Here is a 12,320-nt window from a genome sequence, read left to right on the forward strand (position 1 = left end):
CCACCCCCAGACAAGAGCTGGTCCCAGGCCAGCCTCATCTTCTCTTTCGCTCCAGGAAAAAGACATGGACATTGCCGGATTCACCCAGAAGGTTGTCTCCCTGGAGGCCGAACTCCAGGACATTTCTTCCCAAGAGTCTAAAGATGAAGCCTCTCTGGCCAAGGTCAAGAAACAGCTCCGGGACCTGGAGGCCAAGGTCAAGGATCAGGAAGAGGAGCTGGATGAGCAGGCGGGGACCATCCAGATGCTGGAGCAGGTGCCGCAGAGTCTGCCCGAGGGGGGCCCCACCATTCCCACAGCTAACCCAGGGGGTAGCTGGAGTGGAGGGGGCGGCGGGGGAGGGCAAGTTCCCACATGCAGTCAGCCCTTCGTTCCCTTACTCACAAAATGCTGAGGGAGCACCTGATCTTTGCCAGACACAGTGTGAAAATAATTAAGCTTTCGTCCTGCTTTGAATAAATCTTGATTGAGCTTTAGTATTGAGGGGTTCGGGATGTCCAGCAGCCAGAAGGCCACGTGCCCACCCGGCCTGCCGCTGAGCCACCATGTCAGTTCAGAGAGCTAGAGCCTGAAGGCCGGATGGGAAAGCTGCCCAACTGTCCCCATGTCTGGCAGCCTGCTCTGGGCCAGCATCAGACATCTAGTGAGGGGATCTGGCTTCTCTGGGGAAGCCGGCTGCCCCAGGAGCAAGGTGGGAGCTCGGGGAAGTGCGAGCAGAGAAACTCCCTGCCCCTGAGCCCAGGGAAACCCATCCTGCAGGGGGCAAGGGGCTGCTCAGGAACCCGGTCCCTCCCCCCACCCTCATCACCTCCAGGCCAAGCTACGTCTAGAGATGGAGATGGAGCGGATGAGACAGACCCATTCCAAGGAGGTGGAAAGTCGGGATGAGGAAGTAGAGGAGGCCCGGCAGTCATGTCAGAAGAAGGTAAGGGAGCCGGTACTCAGCGTGTCCAGGATGAACCCTGCCTCCCCCATCACTGCTTTAAAGTAAGGGGCTTTCTGATTCCCTTCCTGAGCCACACTATCATCTATTTCCATTCTGGACCTGAGATCCTGGCCTTGGCTGGGATGTGTGCCCTCAGGGACTATGGAGAAAGTTTGGTCCTTTGAGGGACGTACGCTCCCTGCTTTCTGGGCACTCAGCGAGGCTGGCCTGGCCTGCCCACTCTGGAATGAAGCCTTCCACTCTGGCGTGGGGCTGCGGTGCACGGCCTGCCATCCCTCCTCTCCCTCCCAGGCTGCTTTGAAACCCTGGGAACTTCGAATTCGGGGTCTGACCCCTCTGGGATCTGCTCAGCCTGCCCCACAGTTTTCCCAGGGTCTGGGTGTGGTGAGGGGAGGCGGGGCAGGGATCCAGAAGGGAAGGGGCCCGGCTGGCACTGGACACTGAAGGGACTGCCGGGCCTCTGTCCCCACGGCCCTCCAGTTGAAGCAAATGGAAGTGCAGCTTGAGGAGGAGTACGAGGATAAGCAGAAGGTGCTGCGAGAAAAGCGGGAACTGGAGAGCAAGCTTGCCACACTGAGTGACCAGGTGAGCAGAGCCTGCTGGCCAGGCGCGGCCTCAGCGAGGTGACTTTCAGGGATACATAGTTGGGCAGGGGGCGGGGTGGGGGGGCAGGCTCTGTGGAGCTCACTGTTGGCACATGGAGGATGGGGTGGTTACCGTGCAGAGCACACCCTGGCTTCTCTCACCGGCTGGCCTGAGCCCGGCACGTCCTCCACTGCTGCGTGTCCGGGGGGCTCTAGAATAAGGGCGGGGTGAAGAGTGGGCATGGGGAAGACAGGAAGAGGCTCTGTGGGGGAGGCCAGAGCCCCAGCTCCTGCCATGTGCCCAGGTGAGCCAGAGGGACCTGGAGTCCGAGAAGCGGCTCCGGAAGGACCTGAAGCGCACCAAGGCCCTGCTGGCAGATGCCCAGATCATGCTGGACCACCTGAAGAACAACGCCCCCAGCAAGAGGGAGATCGCCCAGCTGAAGAACCAGGTGCCTGGACAGAGCGGGGGTGGTCAGCTCCAAGGGGCAATCGCACGCCTGTAATTTTAGTTCTTTCTCTCCCGCCCTTCCCCTGCCAGGGCCTCTTGAGTCCTTGAGAAGGAAGGTAATGGGAGGGGGAGAAGCCACTCATAGCTGTAGACTCCTAGGATCTGTGCGTTCTAGATAGCATGACCGCCAAGCCCCAGGATGGCGTGGATGGGTCCCCACACCTGCCATCCCTGCCCTGGGAGACACCCGTGCATGCTGGCCCAACAGGCCAGGGCTGGGCTCCTTCTCCCCTGCAAGCCCCCCTCCCAACCTTTTCCAGCCCCCCCTGCCCCTGGGGCCTGGCTGACATCTCTCCCTGGGGTGGGGACGGCCCTGTGTCCAGCTGGAGGAGTCCGAGTTCACCTGCGCCGCAGCGGTGAAAGCGAGGAAGGCCATGGAGGTGGAGATCGAAGACCTGCACCTACAGATTGATGACATCGCCAAAGCCAAGACGGCGGTGAGGAGCAGGGGGCGTAGGCCGGGCGGGGGGGCGGGGAGGGGCTGAGGGAAAGTAGAGAGGGGAAAGATGGGGCCCTTCCCCAGCCCGATTCCTTGACGCCAGGGCTTTCTGCAGGGAAAGCAGGCCTCCCCTCCTTTGCCTCTCCCCACTCAGAGCAGAGGCCCAGGAAGGGGGGGTGAGGTGGAAGAGGGAGCCAGCAAGGGCCCATCTCCCTGTTTAACCACCTGCCTGTGGGAGCTTGGCCACAGGCCCCGACACCATAAATAAAGGCAGCTAATGTGGCTGAGGGATGTAAACAGGTGCCTGGAGATTAGCCGAAGCACCGATAAGAGGATGGGATGGCTCCGGTTCCCTCCCCTTCCCCTGGCCAGCCCACTGACAAGCCCAAGCGGCAGCTAATTAGAGCTCTTATTTAATGCTTCCCTTTTAATTCCCTACCTCTCCCGCGGCCCATCCATCGGCCGGGAATGCATTACTGGGATACGGGCACCAGTACCTCCTTGGGCAGGGAATGGGGTAGCGGGGAGGCTGGGCTTGGCTCTGGGCTCCACGGACCCCCCAATCTGGTCACCCGTCTGTTGAGGGATGCCAGTCTCCCGGGCTTGATTTATCTCTGTGACATTTGTGCTCCTCAGCAGTTTTCAGGTGAGTAATTCAAATTCTTTAATTGTGTTAAAAAAGGCTGTTATAAAATTACCATTTTATTTAAATCCGAGTTAATAAATTTCTTGGCGGAGGCTTCCCCAGCTCCCCACAGCCCGGTAACAAGATGGATGGGGCCGGGAAGGAGCCAACACAGTCATTTTGGTTTGGAATTACAGGCTAATAGATTCATTCATTTCCTGAAGCTGCTGTTGGCTGTCTGCTCCCCTCCCCCCAGGAGTGGACTGACTGTGGGGCTAGAGGGCCTGGGAGCAGGCCGTCCCAGGGGAGATGAGAATCCAAGCCAAGGGACCCTCACACATTCGAGGGGTCCTTCCCCAAGGCCTGAAGGGGGCAGAGTGTGTGCAGGTTAGGGCACAGACTGCTAGGGCCAGGACGATGGGTCATTTGTTCTGGGCAGACCTTTTCTGCCTTCTCATTAGCCTTCGAAGAGCTGCCAGGAAGCAGCTGTCATTTAGCCCAGGGTCCGCCTGTGCTGTGAAGACAGCCTTTCCTGTACTCCCTGAGCGCCTCTGGGTCTGGACCCTGCTCCCCTGGCTGGTCTGGCCGCATCGTCACCCCCCTCCCATTGGAGGCAGCGTGGGGAAGTTGAGACTTGCCACCAGGTGCCATTAGGCACTCGAGGCCTGATGCCCTCTGATTGGTCTTGCCTCCGTCCAGCTGGAGGAGCAGCTGAGCCGCCTTCAGCGTGAGAAGAATGAGATCCAGAGCCGGCTGGAGGAGGATCAGGAGGACATGAACGAGCTGATGAAGAAGCACAAGGCGGCCGTGGCTCAGGTGCCCCACCACGCCCCTCCCCACAGGCGCCATCCCCGTGGTCCTCTTCCAAGAGCCCCGCACGCCCCTTGTCTTGGGAGCGGGCCCCAGCCCCGTACCTGGCGTGTGGCGAGTTGGGGTTTGTGTTCCCCGGGCAGCCCATGTCAATGCTCACTCCTTTTTCCCAGGCCTCGCGGGACTTAGCACAGATGAACGATCTCCAGGCCCAGCTAGAAGAAGCCAACAAGGAGAAGCAGGAGCTGCAGGAGAAGGTGGGGACCAGGGTCTCCCTTGGTAGAAAGAGGGTGCAGGATGGCTGTATGTGCAGACAAGCCCCCAAGCTCACAGTATAATAGGCGCTCCTCTCGCTCATCAGTAATCCACGGAGCAGTGTCTATGCGTGTGGAGGCCTAGGCTGAGAGCCAAAGGACTGTAGTAGACATTTTGGCTTTAGCTGCCTTATTTCACATTTCTATTCCCTCTCTGGTCCTTGGCTTTTCCCTTTGTCTCCAAAAAGCAAAATCTGTCAGCATTGGGCTAGGTGGGGCATGCCTCTGGCTCGGGGCCCCATCCTTCCCTCTCGCCTGGGCATCCATCCCTCCCTCCCTCAGCCTTCTGGTCACCATGGTGATCGTGCGGGTGCCCAGACTCTGCGCCCTCCCTTCAGGACTCAGTTCCTGCTTCTCTTCCTGCCCCTGTCCCCAGCTCCAAGCCCTCCAGAGCCAAGTGGAGTTCCTAGAACAATCCATGGTGGACAAGTCCCTGGTGAGCAGGCAGGAGGCTAAGATCCGAGAGCTGGAGACCCGCCTGGAGTTCGAGAGGACCCAAGTGAAGAGGCTGGAGGTGGGTGCACCTCCGTCCTGGCCCGCAGCCCAGAGCAGGGCCGGGCCGCCTCGGCGGCTGGAGCCACGCATGCTCCGCAGCCCTGGGCAGGCCACGGCTGCTCCTCAGAGGCCCCTGCCAGGCTGCCAGGCCAGCTGACGGGGCGGGTGCCCTCCCCCGCCCCCCCCCCGCCCGCCCGCCCCTCCTGCTCTCTGGGCACCGCGGAGCCAGCCTGCTTTACATTCTGTTTCCGTGCTTGCTTTCTGCCAAGGGACCAGAGCAGCTTAGCTTTTTGTCTTCATATTTTCCTCTACCATGAGCTCCCCCCACCGGTCCCCTCACTCGCTCTCCGGCAGGGTCATAAATATGCAGTGGATGGCGCCACTTCTGTGAGGGCTGAAGTCTGTTCTCTCATCTCACCGCTCGTGCGCTCTCTCCTTTCCCGTTCTTACTGCCTTTTTCCCTCAGTTCTTCCCACCCTTCCTGTCTCTGCCTTTTCTCCTCTCTCTTTGCTCGTCTCCACGTCTGCCCCCTTCTTTCCTGTCCCTTTGCATGTCTTCGCACCCACGCCGCACTCCTTCCTTTCTCCCCCTCCCCTCCCTCCTCCCCTCCTTCCCCTCCCCTCCCTCCTCCCCTCCTTCCCCTCCCTCTGCTCCTCATTCTTGCCTTTGACCCTTCTCCCGCTCTGCTCGCCCCTCTTCTGCTCCGACTCGCTCTTCCTTTCACTGGCAATCTCCGTGCTCGACATGCAGTTTCCAGGCCCCTGAAACCAGCACGCCCAGCCCCGCCCTCTCCGGTAGAGCAGGTAGGAAGCACAAGGCAGGCAGAATTGTCTCCAGTGAACGCTTCTCTCACCCTGTTTTTTTTTTTTATTTAAAGATTTTATTTATTTATTTGAGAGAGAGACTGAGAGAGAGCATGAGCGAGGAGAAGATCAGAGAGCGAAGCAGACTCCCCATGGAGCTGGGAGCCTGATGCGGGACTCGATCCCAGGACTCCGGGATCATGACCTGAGCCAAAGGCAGTCGTCCAACCAACTGAGCCACCCAGGCGTCCCTCTCGCCCTGTTTTTAAGTTCTCCTCCCACTCGAGCTTGTACGCGTGTCTAAGCACCGACGGTTCTCCGTGAGAACTGTGTTCATGGGTGTGCGCACTGAGGAGCGTCCCTGCCTCCTCCCCAGCAGCCCCTGGGGCCGCCTGGCAGGCACGAGGGTAGGGATGGGAACAGGCGACTATGGGGCTGGCAGCAGGCATTGAGAGGGCATTCGTCCCCTTGACGTGGGAAGAGAATACGGCAGAACCTCCCAAGACAAAGTCCCAGTCCTCAGGAGAGCCAGGGAGAGTTGGGAGGCTTAGTCATGTTCCTGTTCCACCCACCACAACCCAGAACGATTGGTAATATATATTTCCATCCCCATTTTGCATGCAGGAAGGGGTAAGGAGATTGCCTTTGGTCACAGAGCTGTCGAGGGGCTGAAGAAGCCATTGGTCTGGCGGCTCTGGGGCAGATCTGTGTACTTGTCTTCTTTTCTTTTGGGCCTCAGACCTGTCTCTGTATCCCTTCTGCCCGGAAAGGCAGTATTGTCCCTGAGACACACAGGATCTTAAATACAAATGGCCCTTAGAGATGGCATAGTCTAGTGCCATTATCTTAGCCACACAGAGGCTGGGGGGCCCCGAGGTGGAGATCCCACAGCCAGTCGGTGGTCAAACCCAAAGCAGGTCCTTCCCTCACACCCTTACCCCAGCCTCTAGGTCATTTTTTTGCCTACGGCCTGGTAAGGAAAAATGTATTCCATGTTTCTGGAGGAAGAGAGATGCATCAGGCTTAAAGGGAGGGCTGTGTGTTTAGAATCTGATGACTCTTTAGTCTCCTAATCCAGGAACTCTTCAATGAACCATTTACCTCCAAGCAAGAGATCTAGCTTCCAGAGCTGCTGGGTTCAGGGTCTCTGAGGGAAGTGGGGCTGACAGTGGGGGCCCCCCACTTGGCGTCAGGATGGGTAGGCCCAGGCTCCTGGGAGTAAAAATGATGATGGTGACGGTGATGGCACCTTTCGTGGTCCCATCGCCTTCACGTACCTGACCTTATTCAGTCTTTAAAAGACCCTGAGGGATGGGCGCCTGAGTAGCTCAGTCGGTTAAGCATCTGCCTTTGGCTCAGGTCATGATCCTGGGGTCCTGGGATCGGGCCCTGTGTGGGGCTCCCTGCTCAGCAGAGAGTACGCTTCCCTCTCTCTCTCTCTGCCCCCCCTACTTTGCCCCTCCCCCACTGCTTGTTTTCTCTCTCTCTCAAATGAATTAATAAAACCTTTAAAAAAAAAAAAAAAGGCCCTGAGGGAGTAGGTGTTATTCTCCCATTTTACAGAAAGGCAAAGGAAGCCTCTTCGGAGGGCTTTAGTTCCTGCCCACCTACCAGTGAGTGGTGGTGCCAGAGCCGGACCCCAGTCCTCCGGACTATGGAGCTCAGAGCCAGAGCCACACCCGTGTCCCAGCCTCGCTGATGGGCCTGTCTTCCCCGCCTCCCTGTCCAGAGCCTGGCCAGCCGGCTCAAGGAGAACATGGAGAAGCTGACAGAGGAGCGGGACCAGCGCACTGCCGCCGAGAACCGGGAGAAGGAGCAGAACAAGAGGCTCCAGCGGCAGCTCCGGGACACCAAGGAGGAGATGGGCGAGCTCGCCAGGAAGGAGGCGGAGGCAAGCCGCAAGAAGCACGAACTGGTAATGCCCCCCACCCACAGGGCCCTGAGCGCAAGGCCGGCTGAGTGGCTGTATGCACACACATCCCTCCGGGCGGGTCAGGGGTGGGCCATAAAGAAACCAGAGTTGAGATCATTGGAAGGAGGAGGAACATGTCAAGGAGACAGTCCAGGAAGTCCCAAAGGCAGGCTAGGGGGCCAAGGGTGGGGTACCCCAGTGTCCATCAGGTGAACCCAGTCCACGGAGCTCATGCCTGGCTGGGAGAGACTTAAAGCGGGCTTTTTCTGGAGCACCTGGACGAGAGACTAGTCCTCCTGGTGAACTGGACTGCCCACTCTGCCTCTTAGGAGATGGATCTGGAGAGCCTAGAGGCGGCTAACCAAAGCCTGCAGGCCGATCTAAAACTGGCATTCAAGCGCATTGGGGACCTACAGGCCGCCATCGAAGATGAGATGGAGAGCGACGAGAATGAGGACCTCATCACCAGGTGAGGGGGCCTCTGTGGCAGCAGCGGCCCGCCCCAAGGCCCTCTGACCACCTCTGGGTCAGGCCACAAGGTGGAACAGCTGCCACCTCTGTCTCCCTACCACTGAGTCACCAGCCCACCTTCCCCGCATCGCCAGACCCCAGCACGGACCCCATCCCGTAGTGATCAAAGGCAGGACGGGTGCCACCTGGGTGAGACATCCTCCCTCTCCCTCCCCCCCCACCCCCGCCTGTGCTCCCTCCCCAGGCCTCAAGGGAACCTGGCTCTCCTGCTCTGCCTGTCCACGATGAGTTATTCCCCCGTTTAGCTGCATTTCCGATGGTGCCTGCCCCACTCTGGGGAAAGCAGAGATTTAAGGCCTGTGGTGCCTTGTTACCGTGCCAGAGATTTTCTCTCATAAAACCCACCCAGGGAATGGTTCAGGGGAGAGAGAGAGAGAGAGATTTGTAGTCTGAGGCTGATGAAGAGGCACAAGGCAGGTAGATCAGCAGCTCTGCAGGGTGGGGGTCGGGCCCTGGAGAAGCTCCCAAGGCTGCCTTGGGCAGAACCCTGGCCCCCAGACCTGCCCCCTTCCCGGGTGAGCGTCGGTGCCCCATCCTGCAGGCAGAGGGAGCCTGCTCTTTTCCAGGACAGGAGAATTGTGCCCCAGGGCAACCCAGAGAGTGAGCACCGTCACTCACCCCGCCCCCCCAACTGGTCTCCACCAGTCAGAGGCATCTCTTGCTGAAGAAAAAGGGGTCCTCCGTGGAAAGGTCCACCTTGGTTTGCTCCCTTGTGATCTCCCTTGCCCACCATTTTCTTTCTGTTTCCAGTTTGCAGGACATGGTGACAAAGTATCAGAAAAGAAAGAATAAACCGTGAGGACTGGAGCGCATGCGCTCTCTGCCTCTCCCCTGGTGTCTAACTGCCCCTAACACTGGCTCCCCACCCAGGGCTCCTGCTGCATGCCGCACGTGGACACAGCCTCTCACACCTCCTCCACGCTGGCCTCACGCTAACACTGCTGACTCTGTCCTGAGGCGAGGCGAGGGGACGGGCCCGGCGTTGGGGGTAGAGGACAGGCCGCGAGGTGCACTCCCCCAGGAAGGTTTACAGCCTGGGTGGGCAGGATGGGGGGCTCCCACAGAAAAGAGCGTTTGGCCTCAGTCTGCCTTCCTGAGCTCCAGCCTTCTTCTCCCTCAGAAAGCAGGTGTAGCTGCCTCCCCGGCCTATTTTGCTGGGGGAAAGTCTGATTGGGCTGGTCTGGTCCACACCCTGGGGCTCCTTTGGAGCCTGTGCCACCCCCGAAAAAAAGTGGGTAGGTTTCATTTTGGAAGGGCCCACCACCTCCCTGTGGCAGACAAGGGTACGAGGTGTGGGGCGATGTCTAGCAGTTTCTTGTTTGGAGAAGGCATCCAGCCAGCTCCTCACGGGCTGCTTCCCCATAGCAGAAGGGAACCCAGCCAGATGTGTTCACCTTGCTCCCTGCAGACACCTTGGGCAGAGGAGCCGCCCCCCCCCCCCCCGCCACCGCCCCGGGCGTTTGCGCTGGTGCTTCCTGTCAGATGACGGGGAGCCCAGGAGATCTGCCCTCACCCTCCGATTCCTGCTTTCTGAGTGGGAGCGGGATAGCGGGAGCAGACACGCGGGCCTTGAGGCCGATCAGAGTGATCCTCTGTCAAGTTCGTCAGGGCTGTTTGTTCGGAGGTGTGCTTTTTTGTTGTTGTTTTTTACCGTGGCATTGGCTTTCCTCCCCCGACTCTCTCTTGCCTGGCAGGCCTCCTCCCCTGGCCAGGATGTGCTGGCGGCGGTGCCCAGGAGTCCGTGAGCGCTAATGATAAATGTAATAGTGTGTAACAGTGATAGAGGGCCGCTGGAGCCCGGTTGTCACACACAATTAATATCCCCCGCCATCCTGTCTCCGTTTGTTTGTTCCCCCGCGATTTGGCTCCCAGTTAACTAATAGCACATGAGCCTGGACATAAATTGTATTTGACTCGGGGTTTAATTCCGACCATTTAAAATTTCAACTGCCCCCTGAGCCCGCCTGCCCCTGGAGTTTGTTCACGGGCCTGATTATTTAAGCAAAAGAGCCTAAACATCATCTATAGGCTTGACACTAAAGGGAAGGCGAGGGCAGGCCGGGCGGTGTCTCCACCCATTCATGCTCTGAAGGGAAGGAGGAGAATTTGTATTCTGGGTCCACGGCTGCCTGTCCCCTGTGTGTTCCAGCCCTGCCATCCTTGGGCTGGAGGAGCTTTGAGGGCTGATAAAATGCGCATTTAAGATCATCTTCTAAACCATTGCTAGGCAGGGGCACACGCGCATGCATGCGCGCGCACTCATGTACACACCCGGTGTGCACTCACGCAGGCGCACTGGGGCGTGCAATCCTTGCCACCGTCCCACTGCTGGCCGAGGTGGTGTGGCTCCGTGCTCAGCCGCTCTGGGCCCCAGCGCCAAGTTATCGAGCGAGCGAGTAAAGCGGGCAGAAAAATAATGTTTCGATTTACTTAGAGATACAGTTGTTATTGCCATAACCTTAATGAAAGCAGTAAACAGTGCAGTATTAAGGGAGATTTATACAGAAACACTTTTAACATGTAGACATAGATTTTGCGATGCACACAGAACCTCCTTTCTAAAGGCAATCAATATGGTTATGAACGGTGGTGATAAATTACGGGTTCTGAAGCTGGAGAAGGAGGTTTTTTGCGTGGGTGTATAAATCAGGTGGTGCTGGCGTTCTATGGGTCCTGTGCACCATAGTAAATCTGCCGGGCTCGGACAGGCATGGGGCTTGCATTAGTGGTTTCGGGGCTGTCTGCTAAACTCCTGTTTACCCGGGGTATCAGCCAGCCTCATCTTTGTTATAATTCTGTTTTTGATAGAAGCCCATAAAATATGCCTCTTTGTTCCCCTCCCAATGGCTCATGCTCTCTCACGGTCTCCAGAATGGAGTCTGGCAGTTTCCTCTGTGTGTGTGTGTGTGTGTGTGTGTGTGTGTGTGTGTTTGAGAGAGAGACAGAGAACACACTTGCGTGCACAAACACTCACGCGTGCCTGTGTGGCTGTTTATTCAAGAACATAATTCAGGAATGGGGCTGCTCCTGTTGACACAGATGAAAGGAATATATATCAAGGAGAAATCCTTAGCATCTCCTTAGCAGGGGAATGTGGGAGCAGACATTTTGCAGAATTCTAGAACATTCTCACTCAGAAGCTGTCCCTAAGCCCCCACTGCTTTGTAAAGATGTCGCCGTGACTCCAGCCTCCGATTCTCACTCCTTTGGGCTTTTCTGCCAGTAGAGAGGGCTCAGGCCAGCTTGGCGAGATGCAAACTAGGAAGCGAGAGCAGGAGGCTGCCTGAGGGAGGGCAGAGGAGACTTGGATAGACTGATCCATTGTCTGAGACTTTGTGAGGGCTCAGGTGGGTCTCCAGGATACAGTTTGAATCCCAGAGCCATTGCCAGCACCTCGGGAAATGGCGGATGCCCCCTCCTCATCCTTCTCTGTTTCCTAAGGGTCTGGGACGTCACAGGATGGGATGGGTCTGAGATCTGGCCGGTCCCGCTCAGGTGCACCGCCGTCAGCTGAGCCAGGAGGCGTCCACTTCAATCTGAAGGCATAATGATGCCTTTCTCTTCCCCACCCCATGGCCTGCAATCTGGCTCTTACGGTGAAGGCGTGGGAAATGGCGGCAGCTCAGCTGTGGCCACGTTTCTGGGAGTGGGCAGACAAGAAACGGAATAGGCCTCAGCAAGTAGCTATAGGGCCTCGGACTCATCTTTCTAACCAGTGGCCGTTTAGCTGGAACTCATAAATGGACAGTTTCCCTGTCATCCTCACTGAAAGCGTTTGGCTCCATAACAGTCTGTCTCCACAAGTAGAATGGGAGGTCCTCCATGCTCCTCGGGGTCCTCTTGGTGGCTGTCCTGCGTGTGGCCTGCTGAGCGGGGCAGGGTCCTCGTGAATGGGGCACCCCATCTAACCTCCCCGTTCTGCTCCCTGACTCACTGATGTGCACGCCATCCTGCCCCCCCACCCCGGGCCAGACTGTGGTCCCTTCAGCGCTCCCAACTGGGCTGCGGCTTAGCCCTTCCTCTCTGGTCTCTCCTACCTTTCTGCTCCTCATCCCACAGCGAGGGGGACTCAGATGTGGACTCGGAGCTGGAGGACCGCGTCGACGGAGTCAAGTCATGGTTGTCGAAAAACAAGGGGCCTTCCAAGGCAGCTTCTGATGACAGCAGCTTGAAGAGTTCCAGGTGAGTACATGGCCTTGAGCTGGGAGGGAAAATCTACCTCATAAGCCAAGAATAAAGGAGCAGTGCCTCGGTCCCAGAGGGGCCAGGCCTCTGGTACCAGCCTCTTGGCCTGGCACACGTACACGGGGCCTGGGCATGTCCCCAGCATGTGGAATGAGCACAGGAGGC

At 58.0% G+C, this 12,320-nt stretch overlaps 1 protein-coding gene across 13 annotated transcripts in view; it reads left to right on the top strand.

Annotated features, from left to right (window-relative positions):
• Positions 1-12,320, top strand: part of MYO18A (myosin XVIIIA) — a 94,802-nt gene that overhangs the window by 74,921 nt on the left and 7,561 nt on the right. For 10 of the 13 annotated variants that reach the window (XM_044248256.1, XM_044248260.1, XM_044248261.1 and 7 more), the window contains 12 exons: positions 56-256; positions 815-925; positions 1,427-1,531; positions 1,836-1,982; positions 2,365-2,478; positions 3,805-3,921; positions 4,089-4,172; positions 4,606-4,743; positions 7,257-7,442; positions 7,769-7,908; positions 8,721-8,765; positions 12,030-12,152. In XM_044248256.1, the coding sequence (XP_044104191.1) occupies positions 56-256; positions 815-925; positions 1,427-1,531; positions 1,836-1,982; positions 2,365-2,478; positions 3,805-3,921; positions 4,089-4,172; positions 4,606-4,743; positions 7,257-7,442; positions 7,769-7,908; positions 8,721-8,765; positions 12,030-12,152 (1,511 nt within the window). The remainder of the gene's footprint in view (positions 1-55; positions 257-814; positions 926-1,426; positions 1,532-1,835; positions 1,983-2,364; positions 2,479-3,804; positions 3,922-4,088; positions 4,173-4,605; positions 4,744-7,256; positions 7,443-7,768; positions 7,909-8,720; positions 8,766-12,029; positions 12,153-12,320) is intronic. The other 3 variants (XM_044248264.1, XM_044248267.1, XM_044248268.1) reach the window with 1 other exon arrangement.

This window comes from Neovison vison, chromosome 5 (genome assembly GCF_020171115.1).
Source record: "Neovison vison isolate M4711 chromosome 5, ASM_NN_V1, whole genome shotgun sequence".
Classification (NCBI taxonomy): domain Eukaryota; kingdom Metazoa; phylum Chordata; class Mammalia; order Carnivora; family Mustelidae; genus Neogale; species Neogale vison.